The 23587-nt window shown below is 53.8% G+C and overlaps 1 protein-coding gene across 3 annotated transcripts; it reads left to right on the forward strand.

The window, feature by feature from the left end:
- The first annotated feature begins 4995 nt into the window (after positions 1-4995).
- On the forward strand, positions 4996-22393 carry LHX4 (LIM homeobox 4). 3 transcript variants are annotated; one of them, XM_068140512.1, is made up of 6 exons: positions 4996-5224; positions 13710-13881; positions 17822-18024; positions 18229-18383; positions 19681-19852; positions 19934-22393. In XM_068140512.1, exons 1-6 carry the CDS (start codon positions 5149-5151, stop codon positions 20329-20331), a joined length of 1176 nt encoding a protein of 391 aa, XP_067996613.1. In that variant the 5' UTR covers positions 4996-5148; the 3' UTR covers positions 20332-22393. The 3 variants fall into 3 exon arrangements, with proteins under 3 accessions (XP_067996613.1, XP_067996615.1, XP_067996614.1); XM_068140514.1 differs by lacking the exons at positions 4996-5224; positions 13710-13881 and adding an exon at positions 14175-14246; XM_068140513.1 differs by lacking the exons at positions 4996-5224; positions 13710-13881 and adding an exon at positions 14795-15005.
- Positions 22394-23587: the final 1194 nt, after the last annotated feature.

Raw genomic sequence — 23587 nt, forward strand, 5'->3', positions numbered from 1 at the left:
GCTGCCCTTCCCTAATCCCAGCCCTTCCCCCTGCGTGGGGGATTTAAAAGGATTAGAGCCCGTCCGATAATAAACTTTATTAAGGGGGAGGGGGGTGTCAATCCGATTTGGAGCCTTCTTCTTGATATCTTCACTTTGCCCAGGTGGGAGGCGAGGGCTGGTGGGAAGGGGGAAGGAGAGCATCTGGCTCTGCTGCTCCCTCAGGCACTGGCAGCTCTGGCTTCAACAGCCTTTCCTCTCTTACCCTTGGAACAAATTTTACTGCTCCCTCTTTTCTTCTTTGGTGTCTGTGCTTGGTCAGACCTCTGGTATGTGGGGCTGGCACTCCTGCCCTGCCACCACTGACCCACTTGATATTGACCATATCCCTTAGCTGGGTCCTCAGTGGCTTCATCCTAATGTGGAGAGGGGGTTACATCCCCCACAGTGGTACCTGGTCCTGCCCACTGACAGGTGATGGATGAGGAAGGTCTCATCACCACAGCCTTGCTGCCTCCTCCTTGATTTCCCTAGGGGGTTTATCCCCAACATCAATAACCCCCTGTGCACCCCCTCCCTGCCGGCTGTGTAGCACCAAGAGCTTGCTTAGGGGGAGGCTGCCCGTGGCTATGCTCAGCCCCTGAAGGGCTCCAGGGGACAGACTGGAGGATGTATGAGGGGGATGCAGTAGGTGGGAGTGCATTGGGGGATGCAGTAGGTGGGAGTGCATTGGGGGATGCAGTGGAACATTGCAGGGGTTTAGGGCTGGGGAGGTGGGTGCTGTGGGGGGGAGATGGGCGCTGTGGGGAGGAGGTGGGTGGTGGAGCAGGTTGGGAGCAGGCAGGGCTGCCCAGATTAGCATCCCCAACAGGCCTGCTGGACAGATTTACAGGGCCTGGGAGCTAAAGCCACCATGCACACAGGAAAAAGAGAGTCCAGTAAATAGACTTTCCGTAATCCTGTTTGGTGCAGTCCCAATCCTCCTGGCCCCAGCTCTCCCTGGCTGTGGCACTGGGGTGTCTCCCACCCCAGCACCTGGTGAGCCCCATTGCACGCAAGAGTCTGCTGCAGGGTTTAGTGCTACCCAGAGTGGGGTCCCTCATACTGTACCCCACCGGGATGGTGACTCCCTTCCCAAACCTTGGCACAGGGTGGGCATCAAACTGTGCCATACCCACACTCACGGGTGGGATGGGCTGTGCTGAAGGGACGCCCCCCACTCCAAGCCCCCCAGGAGCCCTTCCCAGTGCTGTCACAAGCCGGGCTGTCCCTGGGGCTAATTACCCAAACGGCCGCAGGCTGGCGCGGGGCGGCCGCTGCTCCTAATACAATTTACCCTCAAGCGCAATTTAATTTTCCCGAGGCCGGTGGCCGGCCCCCTGCACACCCAGCCACCTTCCTGTCCTTTCGGTACTCGCTCCCTCTCGCCTCACCCTGCTTCCCTAGTCCCTCCTCAGCACGCACCAGAGCCCTTCTCCACCAGCAGCCACCCATCCGCCCATGCTTGGGCCATAAACCCAGCGGAGGTTCACTTCACGTCGATTAATTTTCAATTACAATTAGCAACGCCCAGTCCGGCAGCGCCTGCGAGAGGAGAGGCTTTCTCCAGCTGCTGGTGAGTACTTCAGTTTTGCCGTGCTTGTCCTTGCTCCGGGCAGCCCTGGCACTAGGGGGGCTTTGTGGGATAGGGTCACAGGTAATTATCAGGGTAATTAAGAAGTGGGCTGCTGCTGACATGAAGGCTCAGGGTGCTACGCTCAGTGCAGTCCAGAGGAAAGGTGGTCCCATGCCAAAAGGTGGCTCTGACCCTGTTAGGCTGTCCCTGCCTTGGGTGGGGGGAGCTGGTTTTGTCACATAAAGTGGCTGTGGGAGCTGGGCTGAGACCTGACAGACTCACTGCATTGGTGGTATGAAGCCTCACTGTTGACTGAGATCCCTAGCACCTCCAAGACCCCTCAGGCTTTGTTGGTGGAGGACATGGCTGGGCTCACATGTCCCCAGGCATGGGCCAGGGGTGGGTTTTCCTTATACCTCCCTAATTCTGCATTGAAACACCCCTGTTGCACCTGGGAACAATGCACCATTGTCCCTCTCAGTGTCACACCGCCCAAAAGAGCCCCCGTTCCTGCACTCAGAGCTGGAGCACATGAAGAGAGTCTGGGGTCCTGGCGAAGGCGCTGGTGTTTACCTGCTTTTTGAGGGGTAGGTGTGAGAGGTGTGGGAAGGTGTGAGAGCACCATCCCTACTCATCTGTGAGTTTTGCATTGTCATGTCGCTCTGCTGGTGCCTTCATCTGTCTTCAGAGCCAGAGGAGGGAGTGGGGCACTTGTGTGAGGCCAGGGCACACACACGCCGCCCCCCCCTTCCCCCCCAGAATACAACCTGATGAAAAGCATGACATTCACCCGACTGCAAGCTGATCACCACCACCCCTCAGCTCTGGGAGGAGGATAAAACCTGAGGCAGGGGGCTCATTTCATGCTCATTACATGTAACCCCCTTCCTGGGGCACTATGGGGATCTGGCAGCACTTTAGATGGTACAAAGATTGTTTTCCTGGGCCAGCAGTTTGTGTCCAGCTCCACTGCCCTCTCCTCCTCACATGCCAGGATAATGTGGTGTGCTGAGAAAAGCAAAGCAACAAGGGAAACACCCCACCCCCAAAAAACCATACAAACCCCCCCCCCCCCAACCCAGCAACAAAAAAAGAGACCAAAATACCACCAACACGAGGATGAGATGGACAACAGGAAGGATGGAGGGGGACAAAGCAATACTACAAGGCAGAGAAAGGATGAAGGCGCTACTGGGAAGATGTGGCAAGCTGAAAGTGAGCAGAGAGGAAGACGCTGGTGGGGGTTCTTTTCTTCAGTGGTGGCAACCAGGATGCTCCCCCAAGGTGAAAGCTTGGTGCTGTGTGACTCCCTTTGCCTGCACACCATGGCCATGAGTGATCTGGAGCAGGGCAGAGGGGGCTGGATCAATCTGGCAATGCAGAAAAATGAATGAAAATTGAATTCCCCCGGGAGAAGGGGGTGGAGTGAGCTGTTATCCTGGCTGAGAGATAAATCAGAGCGTGGTGTAGAGGGAGGGATGGAGATGACTCCCGGCAGCGGTGGAATAATTAGGGAAATAGGGTGGAAATGCAAAGTGGTGGTACAGAGAGGCCACAGGGCAGTATGTCTGTCTCCATGTCCACATGTCTTGCTAAACTTCTCTAGTAATTCCACCTTAGGGACCTGCTTTTCTCCTTCCCTGGGCTGGGAGCTGTGTTCTATGGAGAGCAGACAGCCGGCTGGGGACCACATAGTGAGGATGGTGGCCCCTGCCCCATGGGGGTGGGGAGCGCAGGTGGCTGGGGGCGGTGGGGGCCTGGATGTGGTTAATGCACTTAAGAGTCGACACTTGATTTAGGGAAAAAGAGGAGGGGATGGAGTGGGCGGGGATGGGATTTATCACGTGGGCAAACCCCCTTGTTGTGGGGAGCAAATTTTGGAGCTCAGTGGACTGCAAAGGCGGGAGTCACTCCTGCAATGAGTGCATACAGTTCTATGCTGAGTGGTTTGAGATAAGCTGGAAGAGGTTTTGTTGGTAAAACAAAGTTTTGGGGCTAAAACCTAGCAGACTATTGAAAAACTATTTCTTTTTTTTCATAAGGATCCATCAGGCTTACCACTTTTCTTAGGTTTTATCACTTCTGTTTTTAAGCAACTGGTTTTTGTCCCTTTTTTACTCAAATTCCTGACATGTCCCACCTGCACATTTCCTGAGGGTCCATTTCAGGTTTTTACAGGTGAGAAAAGCCTCTTCCTTGTTTACATTTCAGGGTGGAAAGGAAGGCACAGAAGGGCATACATTAGCCAAGGGCAGCTGTACTCTGGGCTGGGTGAGCATTCTCCCCTCCCAGAGCTGCCATGTGTGCCACCACGGAGCTTTCACTCCTCTCGGGCAGGCTCAACGCTCTAAGCCCCCCCTAGCTGGGCAGAGCGGGATGTCACCGCATATCATGGACATTTGGCACGGTTCTCCCTGAGCAGTGACGTGGTGAGCATCAGGGAAGGTGGTGCTTCAGGCACTGGCTCTGTCTAACTTCAGCTGCATTTCAGTGAGCTTCCTTGCTTGGCCCTTTGCCACTGGGTACCACTATGTCTTGACATATTGGTTTCACTCTGGTGCCACAGGCTGGGTTGCCCCAGGGGTTTCCCTCAGTAAAAGCCTGTGGAGATCCTTCTGGAAGGATGCTGAGCCCTTTGCCATATGTCTTTGGCGTCACCACCCTTGTGCCACAGCGGCCAGTGGGCTGTTGTGCTGGGCATGTTGCAGTAGTGCAGAGGTGCGGTGTCCTTTTCCTTGCCCAGATGTGCCCCTAGAGAAGCTGCCATTGGGATGAGTGCATCCTAGCACAGAATTCCAAGCAGAAATTGCCAGCACTGTGGCTGCCCATAGGGTTTACCAAACACTGGACTCGTGTTGGCATGGTGGCAAAAGAGACAGCTTTCAGAGCCAGAGAAGGTGCCCGCCTGGCTGAGCCCTTGAGCCCTCACTTCCACTTCCAGAAGCAGGAGGAACAGGACTGGGGCTGTATGCCCAAAGAGGATACTCGCCACCACCTCCTATGGAGTAGGACAGTGTCCCTGAGCCCCAACAATGGGGCCAGGGCCTTTGGCTCTTCACTCTGCTCCACCACCGGCACCCTTGGACTGGGCTGCTTGGCACTGGACAGCGCTCTTAGTCGTGACAGCACTGTGTTGCGACACTCGCTCGAAGCCAGGCTTGGCCCCGCTGCTCCCTGCGGCCGCGGGGCGCCCCTAGCCCCGCCCCTTCCCCGCAGGCCCCGCCCCTGACATTAAACCCCGCCCTTCTTCCTTCAAGCCCCGCCCCGGCGGCGCGGAGCGGGCAGCGATTGGCCAGGGACATCCCGTTCCGCCCCCGCCCCCCTGCGGGCGGTGACGTCAGGCGCGTTCCCCGCAGGGTGAATGAATGGGAGGCGGGCGGCGCTGGCGGGCACAGCTGCGGCGGCGCGCCCGGGCCGGCACCGGCACCGGCACCGCCCGCGGGACCCGGCGCTGCCTCCCGCCGCGGGGCTCCGCCGGCCCGGGCTGCAATCTATACCCTACCCCCTCTTGTGTCCCCTCCGCCGCCCCCCCACCCCGCCCCGGGGCCAATAAAATGATGCAAAGCTCCGCGCTCGCTGCTGAAGGGGCTGTCAAGGGGCTTCCCGAGATCCTCGGTGTGCCGGTGCAACGTAAGGACGCTTTTTCTCTTCTCCTTCCTTCGTTTCCCTACCGCAAAGGCGGCCCCGGGCCGGCGGGGCAGGGCGGGCAGGGGCTGTAAGGGCAGCGCCCTGCGGGCTGGACAGGTGCCTGCCACTGCTGACCGGGCGTCTGGACTTTTTTCTCCCCTTTAATTTTTCCTCGTTTTTAGCAGCGCCAAAATTAGGGAAAGCGATGCCCCGGGGCGGGCGAGCGGGCGGACGGGAAGAGGTGGTAGCGGGAGCTGTGCAGAGCGATGCGGCTCCGGCCCCGACGGGGAGGTCGGTGCGGCCGCGACTCCGGTTCTGTGTGTGTGCAAGCATTCATGAGTGTTGAGGTGTTCATGTGGGGGGGACTAGCCCGCTCCCCGCCCGCATCCCCGGCCCGCAGCGCGCGACCCTCTGCTTATACCGTTTATCGCGACAGGTAGCGCCTCGCGGGTGAACGCAGCAGTGAGAAGGGACACAGGGGCTGGCGGGTTTGTTACCGGGACGGCAAACCCGGCTCGGTGCGTGGAGCGATGGCGCCGTGTCTGTGTCTATCAAAAAATCACCTATACATCTATAGGCGCACATATATGCTCTGTAGCTACAGGTAGCATGCCTGTGTCAAAGCACATGCCTATGCGTGCCGGGGAGGTCTGTATACGAGCGTCTGGAGGGGGGTCTATGCACCACGTATGCGTGGATGTGTGTGTACACTGGGGTATAGGTACCCCGCGGGTATAGGGTCAGGAGCGTGTTCCAGTGAGACGCACACGGCGGTAATCGGCTGTGAGCCATAGGGGCCGGCAGCCTCCCCGATTCTCTAGGGCCGAGCTCTATGTTGTGTGAGCTTATGGATGCGTGGAACCGATGCGGGGGTAGCTGTGTCCCAGAGAGCCCCCGATCCAGCCCCGGCGCTTCTCAGGCGGCGGGTAGGGGCTGTAGCTGCGTGGGTATGATGATGATGATGACCATGATGACCATGATGATGATGATGATGATGATGATGATAATAATAATAATAATAATAATAATAATAATAATAATAATAATAATATATCCGTTTGCAAACGGTTCTCGAGAATCAGGGTGTCCCAGCAGGCCTAGAGGAGGGGGGAAAGCCAAGTGATGCTCTGCCCCATTCAACATCCCACGAGGGGCACCCAGAAAGTTGCGGGGTGAGACGGGCCCGAGGCCCAGGAGAGGCCGACCAGGGCGGGCAGCCATGAGGGCTGGGATTCGGCCGCGTTTCAGGGGACACACAGGAGTAGAAGGGTGTGCACACCCCGGGCGCCCGCTCGCTCCAGACCGAGATTTGCCTCCCTCCTCACTCGTCGCTGTCCACCCCCGGAGACCCCACGCCGTTCTGTGCCCCGTACTGACCCCCGTTTCCCCTTCACCCACCCCCCACCCCCGAGTAGCTGTCACTCGTTTTCCGTGGGTGTCTCCGTGGGGAGCGATTCCGGTGCCCCTGCCCGCTGCTGCCCGGCCAGTCCCCATCCTGCTTCGGAGGGGGGGGGGGGAGGGGGGGGGGGGCGCTGTATCCATTATCCCCCGTTGCCCGGCCCCCGGAATGGGGGAGGGAGGCGAGCGGGCACGTTTAACCGTATTTTACTGCAGCAGAATAATTCCAGCAGGAGCGTGCGGGGGTGGCGATGGTCCGTCCCATGGCCAAATCCTCCCCAGTCCCCTGCCACCGTCTAACACCTCCGGTTCCCAGCCACAGGGTCTCTTTCATGCCCTCGAAGGCAAAATCAGGTGTCTCAAACGACCTCGGAGCAGGAATCGCCCCAGCAAAGCTCCCCGGTTTGGTGCCACCGAGATCTCCTGCCTGTGACATTGCCATTTCGGCCCTAATTCACATGTATCGGAAATTATCAGGAAACAATCAAACGAGATATGATTATTATAATTTATTTAAGGGCAAAAATTGTTGACAGGACCAAACTTAAGTGAGGGTAGGCGGGCATAAAAGTTTCGCATCGCTCTGCAATGCCCCTCAGCCGCTGAGAGCCCCGGCCCGGTGTCACCAGTGTGGGGCCTGATCCTGCCTCAGTTACACACATGCAGGGCTCACTGCGGCCAAAGGGCATCGTTTCTGGTCAAGGAAGCAGGAATGGAATTCGGGGACGAGGGGTGAATTTGGCCCCGCTGCCTGCACCAGGGTCACCTCCCGCTCCAGAAGCACCTCGGTGTTACATGGGCAGAAAAATCCGTGACATTTTCATTCTAGTCGCTGTTAAATCACAGGTTTTCCTCTCGATTTAACCAGCCTCCTTATTTGAGCAGCGACTATTTCACACAGCATCAAGATTTTGGGGAGCCGAGCCTTTTCCCCCAGCACTTCCACCCCCGCTTCCCCCGACAAAGCTAGCCTCGCGGACGGGATGGTTAAACAAGATACCCCCGAATATTATTGATGAATATTGTTTTGCAAAGCTCACCGAAGGAAAAACTTCTGCCAAAGCCTGTGGGAATGGTGCCCAGGTGCCGCCAGCCTGTGGCCAAGCGGGTGACGGGGGGGATTTGATTAATCGCCACTGGAAAAGTCGTTTGCGCGCTGCAGAGAAATGAATCGGCGTTGGGCTTTTCTCTGTGTGTGTTGGTGGTTTTTTTCCCCCTTTTATTTCCCACCCCCTCTTTTTTTTGTTTTGCATGTAAAGGAATGAGGCTTCCTCCCCGCAGAAAGTCGATTTAGAGTCCCTGACCTGGTGTTTTTCTTGCGATGGGCGTTTGTTGTGGAGGGTGGTGGGGACGGGGATTGGCAAACTGCCTTTGTGCTCCCGTTTCCCACCTGCATTGCCGAGGCACCCGTTCTGCTACACCTTCCACTACGCCGGGTGATAATTTCTTCTGCTTAAAAGACAAAACCCCAACCCAAAAGACGTGGTGGTGGTGGTGGTGGTGGTTAGGAGTTGGCACTTCAGAGTCTGGAATGGTCCAGATCCGGCGGGGCTGGGCTGAGGGGGACACATCCTCCCCAAACCTTCACCCGACATTCCCCTCGCCTTCGCCTCAGCCTTGGAGATTTTGGGGGTCTGAGGGATTTCTGAGGCCACCTGCGAGTTTGTTTCGTTTCCATCGTTATTTCTTTTCTTTTCCGTCGGGGAGAGAGGGAGAGGTGGAAAGATGGACCCGCTGCTAATAAATCACGGTAACGGCGGCGGACGGCCAGACCTCCGCACACCGTGTCGGGGCATCGCTCCGGTGCTCCGGGGCGTGGAAGGGTGCTGGGTGTTCCTGGGGGTGGAGGTGGGGGTGGAGGAGGCGGAATTTAAGAGCTGACCACAGCTTTTCCTGGGTAACGGCCAAATCCTGCCCGTCGGGATGCAGGGATGCAAAGGGTACTGTCCCTCTTCCGGGCACATCATCCCGAGGCTAGGGGGATGACCCCCAGTCTCACACCACCTCTACCCCAGGGAGCAGTTTGAATTGAGGCTGCAGCATCCCGGGGGGGGGGGGATGGGGGCGTCCTCAGGATGGGGGAGGAGGGACCTAGACGTCTGTGTGTCCCCCCCCACCCCGGTCTCCCTGATGGAGTATCTATTAGAGCACCCAGATCATAGAGCCAGCTCTAGGATGCTGGCGGGGGGGGGGGGGGTGTGGGGGGGTGGTTTGCAAAGGCACCAAGGGAGCGGTTTACGCCGTTAAGGTTGTTAAATGTCTATGATATAATTTAGTTAAAAGAAGGGAAACAAGGGCAGCGAGGCAGCGAAGAGCTGGCCCCGGCTTCAAAGCACAAAGCAGCGCAAAGGGCTTGAATTAAAGATGTTTTCTCTTTGCTTGCATCGGACAAAACAGTGGTTTCACTGAGATACCTCCTGGTACCCCTGCAGCTCCCCCTTTTAATATTATATTATAGTATTATTTTTATTGTTGTATTATTACTATTACCTTTATTATTATTTAGTAGGGGGGGAAAACAGGTCGATGGGAATCCTGCACGTCCGTGTGTGCTCTCACACACAGAGCTGGTCCCTTATAACCACAAACAGATTTGAGCCCCAAATAGGTCTTTTCTTAAGGAAAAAACAAAAAAGGAATAATAATTTCCCCCCTGCTTCTGGAAATATGGCGAAAGATGTTCTACTGCCTGCTGCTGTGGCTGGCTTGGTGAAATTAAGCTGTGCGGCTGATTTAGGAAGGCAAAAGCTGGTCTTGTTGGCGTGTGTGTATAGACGTGTGTGCATACGCACACACACAAACACAGGTAATGTTTATATAAACAACTATTTGTAGATAAAACATCTTTTATAGGCGAACACACGTGTTTATGAAGTAAATAAGGACGGGTTTTGCGCAGCAGCATCACAGATGTACCTGCTGGTGCCGAGCTGCGTGCCACCAGCTTTTTGCCTTGCTCCCGAAACAGCTTTAACAAATAAATCGGGGGGGAAATGTGCCTGGTGCCCACCTGCAGAAGGAGAGGCACAGGGACCCCGGGAAGCTGTGGGTAATTGGTGTTGATTTATTTAAAAGGTATTCTACCGTTGTTAACACGACGCAGGCTGGAATGCCAGAGGTAAATAGGGACTGAAGGGCGCTGAGGTCGTTGCTGGCTAATTTTGGGGATGGTGACAGGAGCTGCCTTCCTTCAGACGAGTGTCGGTGCCCACAAGTATCTTAAATCGTCTTGTTTCAGGATGTAACAATTCCATTTTTTCCTGTGCTCTTTCCCTCTTCCCCCCTCCCTCTCTTTTTTTTAACCCTCTTTCCTCCTCTTTGATTTATTTTCCCCCATCCTTTTCCTCCTCCCCCCTTCCTTCTTTTTCCCCCTTTCCTAATTTCCCCCCTTTCTTCATCTTTTCCCTTTTCCTCCTTTTCCCCATCTTCCTCTTCTTTCCCCCTTTTCCTCTTCTTTCCCCTTGCTTCCTTTCCCCCCCCTTTTCTTCCCTTTTCCCAAATCCCTTTTCTCTCTTCTCTGTCCTTTTAAAAAAACCCATGTTTTTATTTTCCTTTTTATTTTTCCTCTTTTTTCTCTTTACTTTTTTCTTTCCTTCTTTTATTTTCTTTCCCTCTCTTGTTCTCTTTCCTTCTTTATTTTCCTTTTCCTCTTTCCCCCTTTTCCTCTTTTTCCTTTTTTTTTCTTTTTCCTTTTTTTTTTCTTCTTCCTTTTTTTTTCTCACCTCTTTCTTCCTTTTCCTCTTTTTTCCTTTTCCTCTTTTTTCCTTTTTTCTTTTCCTTTCCCCCCCTTTTTTCTTTTCCTTTTTTCTTTTCCTCTTTTTCCTTTTTTTTTTTTATTTTCCTCTTTTTATTTTCCTCTTTTTTCCTTTTTTCTTTTTTCTTTTTTTTTTAATCTTTTTTTCTTTTCCCCCCTCTTTTTTCTTTACCCCTTTTTTATTTTTTCTCTTTTTTCTTTTTTCTTTTTCATTTTTTCTTTTTTCATCTTTCTTATTTTCTCATATTTTTTCTTTTTTTCCCCTTTTTTCTTTTTTCCTTTTTTTCCTTTTTTATTTTCTCCTCTTTTTTCTTTTTTCCTCTTTTTTCTTTTTTTCTCTTTCCCCCTTTTTCCTTCTTTTCCACTTCCCCTCTCTTCTTTTTCCTTTCCCCCCTTTTCTTGCCACTCTTTTTGCTTTCTTTTTCCTCTATACTTCTTCATTTATCTTTTTCTTTCCCTTTTTTCTTTCCCTTTTTTCTTTCCCTTTTTTCTTTCCCTTTTTTCTTTCCCTTTTTTCTTTCTCTTTTTTCTTTCTCTTTTTTCTTTCTCTTTTTTCTTTCTCTTTTTTCTTTCTTTTTTCTTTCTCTTTTTTCTTTCTCTTTTTTCTTTCTCTTTTTTCTTTCTCTTTTTTCTTTCTCTTTTTTCTTTCTCTTTTTTCTTTCTCTTTTTTCTTTCTCTTTTTTCTTTCTCTTTTTTCTTTCTTTTTTCTTTCTCTTTTTTCTTTCTCTTTTTTCTTTCTCTTTTTTCTTTCTCTTTTTTCTTTCTCTTTTTTCTTTCTCTTTTTTCTTTCTCTTTTTTCTTTCTCTTTTTTCTTTCTCTTTTTTTTCTTTCTCTTTTTTTTCTTTCTCTTTTTTTTTCTTTCTCTTTTTTTTTCTTTCTCTTTTTTCTTTCTCTTTTTTCTTTCTCTTTTTTCTTTCTCTTTTTTTTTCTTTCTCTTATTTTGTTCTCTTTTTTCTTTCTCTTATCTTGTTCTCTTTTTTTTTCTTTCTTTTTTCTTTCTTTTTCTTTCTCTTTTTTTTCCTTTCTTTTGTGCCTCTCTTTTTTTTCTTTCTCTTTTCTTCCCCTCTTCCTCTTTTCCTCCCCCCTTTCCTTCTCTTTTCCTCCCCCCTTTCCTTCTCTTTTCCTCCCCCTTTTCCTTCTCTTTTCCTCCCCCCTTTCCTTCTCTTTTCCTCCCCCTTTCCTTCTCTTTTCCTCCCCCCTTTCCTTCTCTTTTCCTCCCCCCTTTCCTTCTCTTTTCCTCCCCCCTTTCCTTCTCTTTTCCTCCCCCTTTCCTTCTCTTTTCCTCCCCCCTTTCCTTCTCTTTTCCTCCCCCCTTTCCTTCTCTTTTCCTCCCCCTTTTCCTTCTCTTTTCCTCCCCCTTTTCCTTCTCTTTTCCTCCCCCTTTTCCTTCTCTTTTCCTCCCCCCTTTCCTTCTCTTTTCCTCCCCCCTTTCCTCCTCTTTTCCTTCCCCCCTTTCCTCCTCTTTTCCTTCCCCCCTTTCCTCCTCTTTTCCTTCCCCCCTTTCCTCCTCTTTTCCTTCCCCCCTTTCCTCCTCTTTTCCTTCCCCCCTTTCCTCCTCTTTTCCTTCCCCCCTTTCCTCCTCTTTTCCTTCCCCCCTTTCCTCCTCTTTTCCTTCCCCCCTTTCCTCCTCTTTTCCTTCCCCCCTTTCCTCCTCTTTTCCTTCCCCCCTTTCCTCCTCTTTTCCTTCCCCCCTTTCCTCCTCTTTTCCTTCCCCCCTTTCCTCCTCTTTCCCTTCCCCCCTTTCCTCCTCTTTCCCTTCCCCCCTTTCCTCCTCTTTTCCTTCCCCCCTTTCCTCCTCTTTTCCTTCCCCCCTTTCCTCCTCTTTTCCTTCCCCCCTTTCCTCCTCTTTATTTTTTCTCCTTTTTCTTCCACCCCCTTTTTTCTCTTATATTTTTCCCCCTCTTTTTTTTTTTTTTTTAAATCTTCCTTCTTTTTTCATACCCTCCCTTCCTTATCCCTCCCCCCCCACACCCTTTTTTTTCCTCCCCTTTTCCATTTTCCTTCCTTTTTTAACTTCCTTCCCAGTAGCACCGAGCACAGGCTGCTGCAGTCCCTTGTCCCTTGGCTGCATGGAGCCGCCGTAGACGGGGCTCGTTGCACCGCGGCTCAGTGCGGGACCCCCAAGCCCGGCCCCTCCGGCTGGGGACAGCAGCTCCGGTCTGAGCCTCCCCAGCACCTGCAGCAGCCTAAAAAACCCCAATAATCACCCCCCCACACACACTCCCCCGGTATTTGCCGTCAGCAGCCCTTACGCGTGAGCATCTGATCTCCCGCTCCTAGGCTCCAGCTCCATACATGGTGGGGCTGTGTTTTTCTCCCCTAAAATCCATCTTCCCTCAGGCGTGCCGGTCAGTCCCACGTGCCTGCGTTTTACCGGCAATCTTCCCCTGCAGACCTCGGCAGCGCCTCATGTTTCTTCTGAATTCCGGGCAGAGAGACAGACATACCCAGCTTACCCAGATCTGTAGATGTCCCATCTATAGGCAGACACTGCACAGGAGCCTGGGTGACCGCCTGCGCAGCTTCCCTTAGGGAAAGTGCTTCTTTTCCAAGTATCCTCCCATGGCATGGGTGCTGTGGGGAGGACTGGAGCTGTGATCCCTGTTGCTGCTGCTGTGCTCCCATGTGGCCTTGCTTCAGCTGCTATTTTCCATTTCTTTCTGTAATATCCTATCTGAATGGGAGAAAGCTGGTGGAAACCTGCTCCCCTCATCACAGCAAAAGTGGCATTTAAAGGGGTGTTGGACCTGGTGTCCTGGCACTGCAAGGAGATGAATATTGGGCAGCTGCTGGTGGGGCCAATGTGACCAGCATGGGTGGCTAGCAGTCCCCAAGATGCAGTGGCAGCAAAGAGGAAGGCACATTCACCCATGCTGAAAAAGCCTTTGTGGATGGAGTGGAGGTGTTGGGTGTCCTGCACCCCTGGGTCATTGTTAGGACCCCATGGGTGAAGTTCCATGTCAGTTCAGCAGCCTGGCCCTTGGAGGATGGGTGCAGCAACAAATCGTGTCTCTGGCTGGGGGTTTCAGGATGCCATCCTTGAGTGACTGAGGGAGGTTGGCAGGGAGCACAGCCTGAAAAATAAGGTGAAGGAAGAGAGGGAAAAAAGCATTGTGTGTGTATGTGTGTAGTGGGGCCATGAATTTTGTCACCCTGGAGGGTTTTTGGTGAAGCTCGGCAAAGGAAGATGTGCTGGGACAGCGGCAAAGCACGGGGTGACAGCCCATCACCTTGCAAAACCAGTGTGGGGCTTTGCCAGGTGCACTGGCTGGATGGGAGCACCACAGGGACTATTGGTAGCTGACACTGCTCTTCTTCTCTCCCCGCCTTGCCCAGAGATCCCCCAGTGTGCTGGCTGCAACCAGCACATCCTGGACAAGTTCATCCTCAAGGTCCTGGACCGGCACTGGCACAGCTCCTGCCTCAAGTGTGCTGACTGCCAGATGCAGCTGGCCGACCGTTGCTTCTCCCGGGCCGGCAGCGTCTACTGCAAGGAGGATTTCTTCAAGTGAGTACCTCTCAGGGGCACGGCCCCCGAAAAACAACACCTCCCCACCCAAGAAACCAACACACAACCTATTTTGAAACACAGTTTCTCCAACTGCCTCATCTTCCGTTTTGTTTTGTTTTGTTTTCTTTTGTTGCTGTGTTTTGGTTGTGGATATGAAGGAAATGAAGGCAGTGATGGCTGTTTCCAGCTGCCGCAGGCTGGATGCTGGTTGTTGGGATTGAACCTCCCGCAAGCCCCAAATCTCCTTGATGCTCCTGTCCCTGCCCAGTGCTGAGTTCCAACTCCGATGGGATGGGGAGCTGCAGTGGTTCAGCAGCAGCAGCCTCGGCTCTGCTTGGAGCTAGAGGGCAGGAGAAACCCGCGTAAGGCAGCGCAGTGAGCCCCTCGCTCACCTCACCGGGATTGTTCTCTCTCTCTCGTTACCTGCGCCCCCCGTCCTCTGCCGTCCCCCGTCCCCCCCCCTTCTTTTTTAAATCCTTATTTTATTGTTGCTCCTGAAAAAAAAATCAAATCCTCGTTTGATGTCACTGCAGCTGCCTCTGAGCGGTGCTATGCCCCAGCTTCGGCGTTCCCCTGCTCCCATGGGACAGGACATCCCTTTTTCCCGTTAAACCCAGACTTTTCAGTGGGGGTGCTCTGCTCCTGGGCTGCTGGTGGAATCTGGGAGCTTTCCCAAGGGATGGCAGCGGGTGTTGCACCGAGGCCAGTCAGGGGATCACCGTGAAGCAGAGGGGTGCTGCTTTGCACCTCCTGTGAGGCAGAGGGCCAGATCCTGGCCAGTGGATGCATTTTGCTGCCTGGGGGCAGGTGATGGGGCTGGGATCAAAAGAAGCTGCTGCACCTTGGGGACCAAGGCCACCTCCTCACATCATCTGCTGCTCATCCCTGTCTGCGCCAACTCCGTCAATCATCCCCCTGCTGCCAGCCAGCCAGATAAACCCACCCATGGTGATTACACCCTGTGCTAATCCCCAGGCAGGACTTTCCCTGGCTGTCCATCCCCAGGCTCTCAGACCATCTACATGTCCCCCCTCCACCAGCCATCAGGCCAAAGCTGGATCTCGAATTTCTCCTTCAGAGCTGGGGAGCGTGCAACGGTCAAAGCAGCCACCACTGCCTGGGTAATAACACTTCACTTCTGGTATTTTCCAGCCTATTAATCTCCAAGTCATTTAAATGGTCACCCAAAAGGTGCAGGTAATCAATGTTAATTAGAGTTGAAAGATCAGCGACTTTCTTAGATGAGGTCCTGCCTGGATTATTTGGTGCCAATCAATAGCCTCTCGGCGCTCGCCTCACCTTTCTTTCAACCGCTCATTGATTCGGGGGTAGGTAACCTGCCGAGGACGTGAGGATTTCAGGCCAACTTCAGAGGCAGGGTTGAAATGCAGAAGCTGCTTCTGAAAAGACCAATTTTTATTTATTTATTTATTTATTTATTTATTTATTTATTTATTTAAAATATAAGATATATTCAGCATTTTTTTCCTTCCCCCAAATAATAGCTCTTGGTCCCGACAAGCAGATCTGTCCTGGATCTGGCCATCCCCAGGTGGTGCAGGAAACATCTGGAGATGCTGTAGAGTGTGTGCTGAAATTGATTTAATAGTGTTCTGGGAGAAGCTGATAGTCAGAGGGGTGATAAGGGTTGGAAAGTGTGCAACAGCTCAGTCTTGGGCCCAGAGGAGCATTGCTGGTCTGTCCTATCCCTCTCTTCTTCCCTAACCCCTTCCTCTCTCTCTCTCTCCCTCTCTTCCTTCCCCTCTCTCTCTCCCTACCTTCCTTCCCCTCTCTCTCTCCCTACCTTCCTTCCCCTCTCGCTCTCCCTCCCTTCCTTCCCCTCTCTCTCCCTCCCTTCCTTCCTCTCTCTCTCCCCCCTTCTCTCTCCCTCCTTCCCTTGCTTTATTCCTCCTTCTCTTCATCTTTTCCTCCCTCCCTCCATCTTTTCCCTGCTTCCCTTCCACCTCTGCCTGCATCCATCCCTCCCTCCGAACTGATGCCTCCCCAGAAGATGTCCAGGAATCTCTCTTTAGGACACTAGCCCAGAAAATGAGGCAAACCCTGGTCTCCCTCCACACCTTCTGCTTCCTACACTGCTTTAAGCAGCTGCCAAAATGGTGACAATATCACTCATGCCCTGTGCCTGCCACCTGTCCCTGGGTGACCTGTGTGACTCAGGGACAGCCTTGGAGACCCAGCTTTGGTAGCTGTACTCTGGCTTTCCAGATGGCATGAAGGCATGGGCAACTGTGGTATTCACAGGGTGATTTAGCATGGTTGGGCAATGTTCAGCATATTGAAGGTGCCAGGAGTGGCTCTACCCCTTGGACATCCCTGAATGTGCCCTCCAGCCTTGGTGTTGGGCAGCAAAGGGCTCAGTGTTTTTCCTGGGCTGCTCCTTGATGGCAGGTGGTGTAGGGGACAGGTTTATTCTGGTAGCTTTGTTGCCTTGGGGCTGCTGTGCAATGCCAGGATGGAGTCCTGGCACCCCTCTGATGGGAGCAGGGCAGAGCCATCAGCACCCTTGTAGTGCTGGTGGAAATCTGCCACATGTCAGTCTGAAAGCTCACAGCAGTGCACTGTCCATGTCTTTTTGATTTTCTCCTGAGCTGCCACCACTTCATGCCACGTGTCAACCATCTTACACCAGATGTGACCCAGAGGTGATCCAGTTGTTATCCTTCACATCTGCACAGGGCAACAGTACCCTGCCACAGCCTGGGCTGCACCCACACAGCTTATGGGGGCACCTGGAGTGATGGACACCTTAAACTTCTACAAGAGAGTGCCTGTGATCCATGGAGGCTGATGGGCAAGATGCACTCTCCTTGCATGCTCCTTGCCTGCTTATTCCACACTTCCACCATTCTTGCATGTTCCTTACAGGCACCTTCCACACTTCTTGCACCGTTTTACACAGTCCCAGCATGCTTCTTCCCTGTTTCTTCAATGCTGCTTACACTTCTTGCCTGCTCCTTCTCCCATTCTTGCATGTCCTTTGCATGCTTCTTCCCCCATTCTTGCATGCTTCTTCCCCTATTCTTGCATGCCTCTTCCATGCTTCTTGCATGACTCTTGCATGGTCTTTGCATTCTTCTTTCAAACTTCTTGCATGCTCATTGCATGCTGCTCCCACACTTTTTGAATACTTCTTGTTCCATCCTATGCTCCTTCTACATTTCTTCCACCATTCTTACATGGTCCTTGCATGCTTCCTCCACGACTGTTTCATGCTGCTTGCACACACCTTGCATGCTCTTTGCCCACTTCGGGCATGCTCCTCACACCGTTCTTGCAGGCTTCTTTCGCTCTTCTTGCCCCGCTCTGGCACACTCATATGCTGCTTCCACTCTTCTTGGAACACTTCTTGTTCCATTCTTACATGGTCCTTGCATGCTTCTTCCACACTTCCTGTGTGCTTCTTGCATACTTCTTACACTGCTCTTGCACGATCATCGCATGCTGCTGCCACGCTTCTTGCATGCTCCTTGCGCGCTTCCTGCACGCTCCTTGCAGCTGTGCTGTGGGCTTGCTTGGGGCCCACGCCTCCCCCAGGCTGGCCCACCCGAGGCCCCCGTGAGGCTGTCATTAGGGTGTAAGAGCCCCATCATTCTGCATTAATCTGGGATTCATCACGCGAGCAGGGCGGTGCAATTAATTTATTTGGTATTAATGTGGATGAAATATGTACTGTCCTTGCAGGGGAAAATCAGGCAGCCTATAAGCATTAGTTAAAAGAACCATTAAAATCAAACCTTCCTCAGCTCCATTAGGCTGGTCTTTCACTCTGAAGAAGATAAACCCCCTTTGTGTGAAGTGTCATGCATAATTAGGTTGATTGCTGGTTTAAACTCTGCCCTGTCTCCTGGTCCCTGTGCCATCTGCAGCCAAGTCCACCTGGCCAGAGGGCTCAGGGTCGACCCACTTCTCCTTGCAGGCGTTTTGGGACCAAATGCACGGCATGCCAGCAGGGCATCCCCCCCACCCAGGTGGTCCGCAAAGCCCAGGACTTCGTCTACCACCTCCACTGCTTTGCCTGTATCATCTGCAGCCGGCAGCTGGCCACTGGTGATGAGTTCTACCTGATGGAGGACGGGCGGCTGGTCTGCAAGGAGGACTATGAGACCGCCAAGCAGAATGGTAGGCACCTTGAAAGGGCTGCCAGGTGGGGCATCACACCAAGGGGTGGCCATGGGTCACACAGTTGGCATTGTGCCTATGTGAAGGGGTTGCTGTGGGCTCCGGGGCAGGAGGGTTTGGGGAGTTTCTCCCCAGTGGTATGGGCTGGTTCAAGGTTGCTCATGCTGCCGTGTTTGGGGCTGGTCCTGGCTCCTTTGCTTGCAGACGACTCCGAGGCGGGTGCTAAGCGGCCCCGGACCACCATCACAGCCAAGCAGCTGGAAACCCTGAAGAATGCCTACAAAAACTCCCCCAAGCCTGCCCGACATGTGAGGGAGCAGCTCTCCTCCGAGACGGGGCTCGACATGAGGGTGGTGCAGGTGAGGACAAGGGGATGCCCCCCTCTCTGCCTTGCCCCAAGTGAAGGGGGATGCAGGGGTGCCAGGGTGCAGAGGTGATAGGCTTCAGGGGTGCCAGCCTTCAGGGGACACAGAGGTGGCACGGGTATTGGGGTGGTATTGATGTTTTGGAGGTGGATTGCAGGGATGCTGGGTTGCACGAATGCATGGGAGCTAGGTTGCAGGGAACCTGGCATGTAGCACTGCAGGGGTGCCAGGGTGCTGGCCTGCTGGGTTGCAGAGGTGCCGGGCTGCAGGAGTGCTGGCATGTGTGGTTGCAGGGCTGCTGAGTTGCATGGGTGTGTAGGAGTTAGATTGCACGGGTGCTGATGTGCTGAACTGCAGGAGTGTTGGCAGGCTGGATTGCAGGGGTGTTGGCATGAGAGACTGCAGAGGTGCTGATGTACCTAATGCTGGGTTGAAGGGATGTTGGGCTGCATGAGTGTGTGGGAGCTTGGCTGCATAGGCATTAACATGCTGGGCTGCAGGTGGGCTGGGCTGCAGGGGTGCGTGACATCTGGGTTGCAATGGTGCAGTGAATTGCAGGGGTGCTGATGTTCTAGGGTGCTGGCCTGCTAGTGTGCAGCAATGATGGCATGCAGGGTTGCAGGGGTCCTGGGTTGCATGGATGTGTAGGAGTTGGGCTGTAGGGGTACTGGGTTGCCGGGCTGCTGTCAAGCAAGGTTGTAGGGTTGTTGAGAGGCTGCAGGGGTACTGGTGTGTCAGCATGCAAGGGTGCCTGAATATGAGGCTGCAGGGGTGTATGGGAAGGGGTTTGCACAGGTGTTCCCATACCATGTTTCACAGGTGCAGGGATGCAAGAGAGGTAGGGGTATTGGGATGGCAAGAGTGGCTGGGCTGCTGGGCTGCTGGAGTTCTGGGTTGCCTGAGTGCAAGGGAGCTGGGCTACAGGGTTGCAAGAATATAGGATGCAGGCATGCCAGGCTGCTGGTGTGCCAGGCTGTCAGCCTGGCATGTTGCATGGGGTTGTAGGAGTTGCATGTGTTGCACAGGTGCTGGTGTGCCAGGATACGGGGGTGCCTGGATGCTGGGTTCCAGGGCAGCTGGTTTGCAGGGGTGTGTGGGAGCTGGGTTGCAGAGATGTTGACATACAGGATTGCAGGAGTGCTGGAGTGCCAGGGTGCTGGCATGCCAGGTTGAGGAGATGCCGGGTGGCAGAGATGTAGGGATGCAGCATTGCCATGGTGCTGGCATGCAGATGTGCCAAGGTGGTGGTGGTGTACTGTGATGCCATCAGTGCCTGCATTTCCTGCCCCAGGTGTGGTTCCAGAACCGCCGGGCCAAGGAGAAGCGTCTGAAGAAGGACGCAGGGCGACACCGCTGGGGACAGTTCTACAAGAGTGTCAAGCGGAGCCGCGGGGGCGGCAAGCTGGAGAAGGAGAGCTCGGCTGAGGACTGCGGCGTCAGCGACAGTGAGCTCAGCTTCCGTGGTGAGCAGGGTGCCAGCGTGGAGTGGGGGCACTGTGAGAGTCTCAGCTGTACTGATCCCCCTCTCCTTCCTCCTTCCGCAGAAGACCAGCTCCTCTCCGAGCTCGGCCACACCAACAGGGTTTATGGCACTGTGGGAGACGTGGCGGGCGGACAGTTGCTGAACGGCGGCTTCTCCATAGAAGGGACAGGACAGTCGTACCAGGACTTGCGGGACGGCAGTCCCTACGGTCTCCCACAGTCGCCGTCCTCCATCTCCTCCTTGCCGTCCCACCCGCCCTTGCTCAACGGGCTGGACTACGCCATGGACGGCAGCCTGGGGTTGGTGGCCCACGGGGCGCAGGGGGTGAGTCAGACGCTGCGAGCCATGGCTGGGGGGGGGCCCACCTCCGACATCTCCACAGGGAGCAGCGTCGGGTACCCAGACTTTCCTACCAGCCCAGCCTCCTGGCTGGACGACATGGATCACCCCCCTTTCTAAACGCTGCTCACCCCGCTGCCCCGGCCCCCCTCTCTCCCCTCCCCAGCCCGCAAGCCCAGCACCGAGGGCATCCGCCGGCGGTTGACCTTTCCAGGATTTCCCGTAGGAATCAGCCCTGGAGGGCTGGGAGGTAGAGGAGGGTGGCATCGGCGACTGCCGGGGGTGGCTGTGCTTGGGGTGGGGGGCACAGATGCCTTTGGGTGTAAGCACAAGAGTGGTGTTGGCACATGGGACGCACGGCGAGGACCTCGGCACAGGGCTAGGACTCTGCGGGAGGTGTGACGGAGGGAGGGAAGGACAATCAGGGATGGCAGAATCCATCCCGGTGCCCGCGCCAGCCCCGCACTCCTCTGGCCCAGCACCGCTGCTATTTCCAAGTTATTTTTCCATATGGAGCTGAAACGCGGCTCGGCCCTGCCCAGAGCCTCAGCAGAAAGAAAAGTCTATATTGTAGAAGGGTTTATTTTAGGGAGGCTGGGGACCTGTCGGGCCGGGGCTGTCGCCCCACTGCCTGGGGACAATGCTGCCGGGTCTGTGTGGGAGCAGAGCTGTGGTGCGGCGGCAGCGGGGCTGCGATTTATTCCTGGGCGTGCAGGAGCGCCTACAATGCATTGCTGTGGGTTCTGCCTTGGTCGTGCTGCTGGGAGGAATGACAAAAAAGAAGAAAGGAATTCTAAAAATAAAAAAAGAAATTAAAAAGGGAAAAAAGGAATTACAAAAAGAAAAAAAAACACCACCAATCCTGCAACCTGAGATGCCCAAGGGCCAAGCTGGGCTGTGGCAATGTCAGCTGGGATGCCCAGGGCTGGCATGTGGAGACTAGCCACCCCAGGTGTTGTGGGGAATGTTTGTGTTGAGGGTATTGCAAAGATTTTTTCCCCCCAAAGGGGGGCCAAAGGGTGCTTCATCAGGGGCAGAAGCACCCATTCAATGACAAGTGCAGGAGACTGTGGTGTGAGACCCCCTGCCAGTATCAGCCACCCACCTTCTCTGGTGCTGTGGGGCTGACAGGCTCCCAAGGGTGGGTGCGGGTAGCCAGGGAGGCCCCAGGTGGTTTTGGCACAGCCCATCAGCCCCATAGGGTCTGCTCCCAGCCAGACTCCCCCAGCACCAGTCCCATTCCCACATTCCTGAGCTTGTGACAGCCACCACCTCCCTTTGCACAGTCCACAGCCCCCACACTCAGCAGGCTGAAACCATTCAGTGCAGTGGATATAATCCAGCTCCATGCTTGCTGCCCAGGGTGCCTGGCTTTGCCCTTGTCCTGCAGGCATGCCTTGACCGTGGGGTCCCCACCAAGCCCCCAGCTCTGGGGTGATGCCGGTGATGCCAGGCTGCCATTCAAGGAGAACTGGTGGCTGCTCTGGTTAGCTGGCCAGAGGGACTCTGAAAGCAAAGGGGGAAAAAAAGCATAAAAGTGAAGAGGAAAAAAAAAAAGCCACACAAGAAAGCACATCACCAGTATGTCCCTGTCTGTCCTTGTCCCCTCCCAGCGGGGTGTGCTGCTGCTGCAGAAGGCGCCCAGTTGCACCCATGTGCCTCACCGCCAACTCCCACTCCCGCCTTGGGTGCTGCTTCGTGCCAAGCTCCTGGCCTTGCTGGGCATCGTGGGTGGTTGGTGGGAAGAAGGAAAGGGGTGAGCTGTGCCCGCTGCTCTCCATCCCCCTTCAACAAGGCCAAATGCCCCCCCCCTCCCCTTGCTGTGTAAATTTTGTACAGTTCCAGAAAGTGAAAGTCTTGTTTCCTGGGGAGGGAGGGTGGGGAAAGAAAACGATGATGATGATGATAATAATAAAAGGAACGAAAGAAAAGAAAAGAACAACAAAAAAAGAAGAAAACCCAGTGGAAAAAACAATGCTAAAAAATTTTTCAGAGACTAAAACCTTATTTATTGCCATGTCTTTGGGGAGAAAGGACTCCCTCAGCCCTCACACCACCCCGAATTCGGGCCTGGGGCATTGCTTTTGTACCCTTGCCTCCTGTGCGTTGGCATGAGACGTGTATGGTCACCTCCTTGTCCTCAAGGGAAAGCGATGTCACAATAAACTTGGGATGCTCTTTAGCAGCTGCTGTCTTCAGGGTTTTTCTTCTCCAGTGGGAGGGCAGTGGCCACCATTGGCATCTTCTAGTGTTTGGGGTCAGGATCTCCTGGGAGTAGATGCTCTTTGGAGGTCCCTTCCAACCCAGGCTATGCTATACGATTCCATGACTTGGCTGAATGAAGGGTGGGACAAGTGACACCGGTTGTTGTGCTCTGGATTTTTTTCTGGGGGGGGGAGCATGGAGAGGTGGGTGGGTTTGGGCTGGGTATTTCCATCCCTGTCACATGGCATCCTAAAATGCCCACAGACTTTCCTACCACCATGCAGTGATGGTGATGGGTGCCTGGGGTTCCACATAGCACCGAGTGAACCACGGGCAGCCATCACGCTCACCCATCTGTACCAGGTGAGATAGAAAAGCCCTGCCAGGGTTGGGGGTGGGTGTGTGTGGCTAAGCCCCTCCAGGGGCACCGGTGTGTTGGCTTTCTATCTTTTTAATCATTTTAACATTTAATGCTTCTCAATTAAAGTGATTTCCTGGAGTAGATGCCAAGCTTAGGGCGAATGCACATTAACCACTTTCCGTAGCGGTAGTTAAAGGCACCGAGGGATTTAAACAGCAATCTGTAAGGCTGCTGGGGAAAAAGGTTTGGCTGAATAAAGCAGATTATAAACAATAATATATGTCTTTCTCTCTTTTTTTTTGGTGTGTTTCCCTCCACTCCCCCCAAATCCCCCCCCCCCCCCAGCTTTTTTTGGTTTTGTGTTGTGTTTGGTTTTGTTTTGCTTTGCTTTGTTTTGTTTTTTTTTGGAAGGACTCCAACCCCACAAACAGCCCCAAAGTGCTATAAACATCTCAGCCCCCAGATGTGTTTGCTGAAAGCAAAGGCATTGTGGTCACTGCTTTTCATCCCTGCTTTAAGAGAGATTTTTTATTGCCCAGTACGTCCATCAAGCCAGGCAGTGGCTGTGCATTAAGTGTGGCCTCACTTGTCCCTGACTTGGATACCACCATGGCTCCATCCCAAAGCCAGTTCCCTGTAGATCACCCCAGCACTGAATCATTGCTTCATCTCCATCCAGACACAAAAGCCACTGGTATTGTCATCAGCAGCCATTGCATTTTGACTGGGTAGGGTGACTGTGATGTGACCCCAGTTCAAGGAGGACAGACTTGATGAAGAGGGGAGGGAACAGGGCTAAAAGGCGATGAG

This window comes from Melanerpes formicivorus, unplaced genomic scaffold, assembly GCF_026170545.1.
Source record: "Melanerpes formicivorus ecotype bairdi unplaced genomic scaffold, bMelFor1.0.p_v2 SCAF_7, whole genome shotgun sequence".
In the NCBI taxonomy this organism is placed as follows: domain Eukaryota; kingdom Metazoa; phylum Chordata; class Aves; order Piciformes; family Picidae; genus Melanerpes; species Melanerpes formicivorus.